General features: G+C 43.1%; 1 protein-coding gene across 1 annotated transcript; it reads left to right on the top strand.

Annotated features, from left to right (window-relative positions):
* Positions 1 to 657: 657 nt before the first annotated feature.
* On the top strand, positions 658 to 4,512 carry LOC119726668 (scavenger receptor cysteine-rich domain superfamily protein-like; the record flags this gene model as incomplete). The annotated part of the gene is given in 4 exon segments (XM_038198442.1): positions 658 to 1,032; positions 1,548 to 1,871; positions 3,362 to 3,697; positions 4,200 to 4,512. Coding segments are annotated over 4 exon segments (1,094 nt in total), but the record flags the coding sequence as incomplete, so codon positions are not given.
* Between the last annotated feature and the right edge of the window lie 835 nt (positions 4,513 to 5,347).

Genomic DNA, 5,347 nt, shown 5'->3' with positions numbered 1-5,347 from the left:
CCAACCAGTCCACGAATCAGCTGCCAATCGTCGGCGATTCAAACGCCATTATTCCTTGTTATATAACTTCTTCTCTAAAGCCCTGGCAATCATGAATATGCATAACGCAGAGAGAGAGAGCGCCCCGCTCTTTTTAATATAAAACAGTCGTGGCCGGTGTCATATGAAAATCGGACTCCTATGAAAATCGGACCCCTTTCCCCTATTATTGGTTAATCCCTCACACGTGACAGGTCAGTATACTATTATATAGGCCTATAAATAGGCTATTATCATACTTACGCATGCGCTATACTACCAATGAGTCCATATAGTCGGATATTCACGCTACACCTCCAGTAAATTAGTCAAGACTATGGGCGTCGCCATGATTATTTTTCTAAGGGGGGGGGGAAGCACCACCAAGTTGCGGAAAAATTGGCATTTCAGCAGTTCTTACTGCTATGGATTAAATTAACAATAACATATTTACTTCGAATCTCTCCTGTATTTTTCCTTTTCTTCCCCTCCCCCTTCTTTCCGGAGGAGGAAAGCTCCCCCTTTGCCCCATCGAGGAACATGGTATGGTCAAACAAAGCCCCCTCCCCTTCCCCTCCCCCCAAAAAAGGAGTTCTAGCGCCCCAGTTATTAGTCTATAACCTCTCCCTTATACATCAGGTCTGGGAGCACAAGTCTCTTTCGCGGATGGTGATGCATCTACTGAGGGCAGAGTCGAGGTCAGATTCCAGAACGGCGATACAACATTTGTCTACAGCATCTGCGACGAAGGCTGGGACTGGGCTGATGCACACATCGCTTGCACAGATCGAGAACGCCCGTATGGCCCTGTCCTAGAATTAGTGGGAGGGTCCTACTTTGGCGAGCATCCTGCTTCAGCATCCGGTTCTTACGAACAGTTTGATGGCTTCCTGGCGTCCGGCATGCAGTGCAATTCCTCTGCGACGTACGAGAATCTCATCGGCTGTCCCAACTCTGGCTGGTTTCCCAGGAACTGCAACAAGAGTGCAGGGGTCAAGTGCCGAAGACACCCAGGTACGAGGTGATGTTGAACAGACTTGAAAATACAACAAAGTATGCATGCATGAATTGGATATCACTCCAAGCATGGCCCAACCCATATCCTCGCCGCAGCCCCACCCTCCATCCACCTTCATCCTATATCTGTCCTCACTGATTACGTTTGTTAAACTGGTAAACTTTGTTGATAGGGGTTCAAATTTTAGTTCACACCTACAATTAAAGGCATCCAGGCACGATAACTGAGCCGTTCATTACGGAATCTTTGCTCAAGCTCAAAACATTTCTCAACTCCATGGACAGCACTTATACCAAATCTTACGATCAACGAACATTCAGTTCAATGTGCTGCTTCGGAAGAATGGAACAAATTACCTTGACAAATAAAGATCATTAGTCCATCCTCGGAAACATTTTATATCACAGCTTAATTAAGACACACTTACTGTTTGCTACCAAAAGCACGTAGACAGGTATTTTTTTTCTTCATATTATGCGCTATATAAGAACTTCATTATTACTTTCATCAGCTGTGGCTCCGATCAGCATCACACTCAGTGGCGGTATGTCGGAGTACGACGGGTTTGTCGACGCGGTCGTCAACGACGCGCTTGGAGGGGCCGTTTGTAGCCTGAATGACTTGACCCTCAGGGAAGGTGACGTATTCTGCCGATCCCTGGGATACGGCTACGCCCTCAGTGTATCTGAGGAGAAGAGTAGCAAAGGACCAGTCGTCATCAACCTCCGCTGCTACGGGAATGAGCAGACTCTTACTGAGTGCCTGTACGGCACCTCTGGAACCTGTAACAAAGAACACAATTTCGTTGCAAAGGTCACCTGCAGTGGGCCCCTTGGTAAGTTTTGCAAATCAATACACTGCGCTCAACTTTGGGCTAATCGGCGACAGCCCTTTTTGTGAGGCAGCAAAAAGGATACAATATATCGGCCGAATTCTCAAATTTATAAGTCAACTTAACACAAACACCGCAAGAACTGACTCTTTAGGGTCATTGTATGTCACTGACTCTTGAGAGTCATAAGTAATGACTCTTGAGAGTCATTATACAAGACCGGTACGCATGCTGGAAAAGCAATCAAGATCTAGAACTTCATCACTGGAAATTTCAGTCCAACAATAAAGGGTGTCAATGAGAAACTGTACAAAACACCAGTCAGACCCCATCTCCAGTGTGCTTCTGCAGCACGGCAACCCGGTTCATTGAAGAACCAAGTAAAGACTTGAGAAACTCCAGAGACGGGCGGCAAGGTTCATCACAGGTAACTAAAAGGGAAAGTGTAACAAGCATTATCACCAAGCAACTCGGATGGTCTTCCATCGAGGAAATGAGACAACACACCCGCCTCATCACACTGTCGTATAAGATTTTCAGAAATGAGTTGGCCATCAGCAAAGATAACTACTGCAAACCCAAAACCATCTAGAGCTATATAGACAGGGTCACAACAGCCAACGGATGTAACCAGTTAATTGATACAAGCAGTGTTTCCCCCAAGGGCGGATCCGGGGGGGGGGGGGGGCCAAAGGGGGCCATGCCCCCCCCCCCCCCAAAAAAAAACGAAACCAATTTTTTTTTTCTAATGTGACATCGCAATAAAGGCAGGCAATGAGTACACCACCATCTTTTCCTCAAAAAAAAATTTGTTAAAGTGGTCAGAAATTGCCTCAGATCGCACCACAGAGCATCTAGCATCCAAACAATTTTCGGGCCCTCGCTGGCCCCGAACCCCACGTCGTAATTTTTTAGACCCACTTTTTGGGGGAACACTTTTTTTGGCCCCCCCCCAAAAAATTGTGTTTTGGATCTGCCCTTGGTTTCCCCTGCCCATTTAGACGTGAGGCGGCCCACCTCGCCACGCTCAGTGACCACCTCGCTCGATTTTTTGCCAATATCACCACCTCGCAGTGAAGATTTGCAACAAAGGAAATACTATTTGAAAATTTTCATTTTGGGTAATTTATGGGCATTTTCCTTGACCTCTGTGTATAAAGAACTCACCATTTGGATGTGCAGATGGATTAATCGCTCATTTCTGTAAGCGCTGCATTCTTTTCACTTTGCAGACTGCGTAAAGTTTGTTTCAATCATCAATTTGAATGTTTACCACCCCACTCAGTTCATTAGCCAGTGGAAACACTTAATACAAGAATCATGCAGTCCTTCTCTGAATCAGTTGACGTGTGGAACACATTACCCCATTCAACCATTTGTGCAACGTCTTTCAATCATGGTAAATTCATTTTTGAGCTAAAATGGATACTTTCTGTCTACAAAGTTCTCCCTTTAGAGACCAACTTTGTATCATTATCATTTCTCTTGAACAGGATCCAATGAGTATCCTGTGGAGCTCACCAACCAACTGGGCTCGAGAGGCAAAGAGGGACTCTTGCGAATCCTCCGAGACGGCCGCTGGGGAACCGTCTGCAAGACAGGTTGGACCAAGGAAGACGCACAGGTGGTGTGCCGCCAGCTGGGCTATTCCTCTGTCGTCAGCTACGTGTCTGATGACGCAAGCGGAAGTGGACCGATCTACTTGAGTAACGTTGACTGCGACGGGACTGAGCCGAGTTTGGACCAGTGTCAGCATGACGGCTGGGGTGTCCATGAGGGATGTAGCCACATGATGGACGTGTATGTCAAGTGCGGATCAGCAATGACGGGTAAGCGGCTTTGTTTCACCGGTGTCGCACTAGTGTGGTAGTCGAGTCCTTTTTCGAGAAGTATACGTGTATACTGATATACCAGCTGGAATTAAACATTGATTTATCTGATTTATGATAAAAATCGTCAATAATTTTTGTTACAAGCCTTAGCTGATGTAAACAGCCTTGTACTGTCCTTTATCACCCTTTGTTTTCATTTTTCATAAATTTTAAATTAAATATTTCCGACGATTTTGTTCAAACTTCATGATTTGTGAAACATACTTCTATAGCTATGTTTATGAAATGTGCCTTGCGCGAGTAGAACTAAAAATCTCCTTATGTGGAGATTGGCGTGCGCCGATGGTCCGTACTGCGCGTTGTGGTGCAGAACGCAGCGGTGCCGGGAAAAGTGTTTAAAAGCACCCACGTGATGAGCCTCAACCAAAATGAATGGATAAACTGTCTTAGGTATTTATTAATATTTGTTAATGTTTGGTTTTTTGATTCCCCTCCACAGTGTGTAACACCATACTGATTGCAGCCCTGGCTAGCCTGGCGAAGTTTCTCAGTTCCTAGTGATGGACAGACGACTTCAGAAATATTTGGAAAATCATTTGTTGTGATGGTCGTTTGGCTCAAATTGAGCTCAAGTTGAAACATGTAGAGTTACTGTAGAAAGCGTGGTGTTACTGAAATGAAACTGAAATAACAATTAAACTTATAACTGAGAAACAAATCAGGGAAAACATGTTTAATGTTACTGAATTTATTGTTTTTTACTTATGCATTTATAAAGTTCAACGAGCCACTGAAATTTGTTTTAACCTCATATTTGATTAGTAAATTAGCTCTGTACTTTTCCTTTTCCTGCTATCACCCAAAATTTGCGTATGTTAGGACTCTTTTTAAAAAAAATAATCTGACCAGGTTTAAAGTAGATCCATGCATTTTTTTGATATATGTTTTCACGTGACAAAGATTTATCCTTTACAGCAGAATTAAACTCAAATTTTGTAAAAAAAAAATAAGTTCTTATATTGCCCAGTACTTATTTATGAAAATTGGTTGTATATAATGCATAGTCTATTAATTGAAGTGTATTTTATACTGATCCTTGATTGCTAAGCTCTATATCTGATTCCAATTTTTGATTCATTTTGTTTGAAGTTTATTTCAAGCTGATGGATCTCTAAACTCTATTTTTCTAAAAGTTGCATTATGAAATAGTTTATTTGTGAAAATATTAACGTACTCTGCAAACGTTATGCACATGTCATGATAAGCTTTTACCCTGCCTTTCTTATATTATATTCATGTGAAGTAAATTTACACTAACATTTGATATTTGTGACACGTTCTCAGTACACTTCAGTGCATATATTTTTATATTACTCCTGTGACGTGAATTCATGGTTATAAATGAGGTTTTGAAAAATTGGGATAACTGGATTTTGAAAAATCTTCCATCACTACATACTATGCCACGGGAACGGGGGTGCTGTGGGTGCTGCAGCACCCGCAACTATTTGGATTGGGGTGTTGGAATATGCTTCAGCACCCCCTACTCCAGGGCAAAAATGTGTTCCAGCGACTAAGCGCGGCGCTTCGAAAGTCTAGCACAAACACTGTAAAATATCAAGAGGAGGTATTTTCTAAATCTTCAGG

The sequence above is a fragment of the Patiria miniata genome, unplaced genomic scaffold (assembly GCF_015706575.1).
Source record: "Patiria miniata isolate m_02_andy unplaced genomic scaffold, ASM1570657v1 HiC_scaffold_2, whole genome shotgun sequence".
NCBI classification, from domain to species: Eukaryota; Metazoa; Echinodermata; class Asteroidea; order Valvatida; family Asterinidae; genus Patiria; species Patiria miniata.
This window is presented reverse-complemented; position numbering and strand designations above follow the sequence as displayed.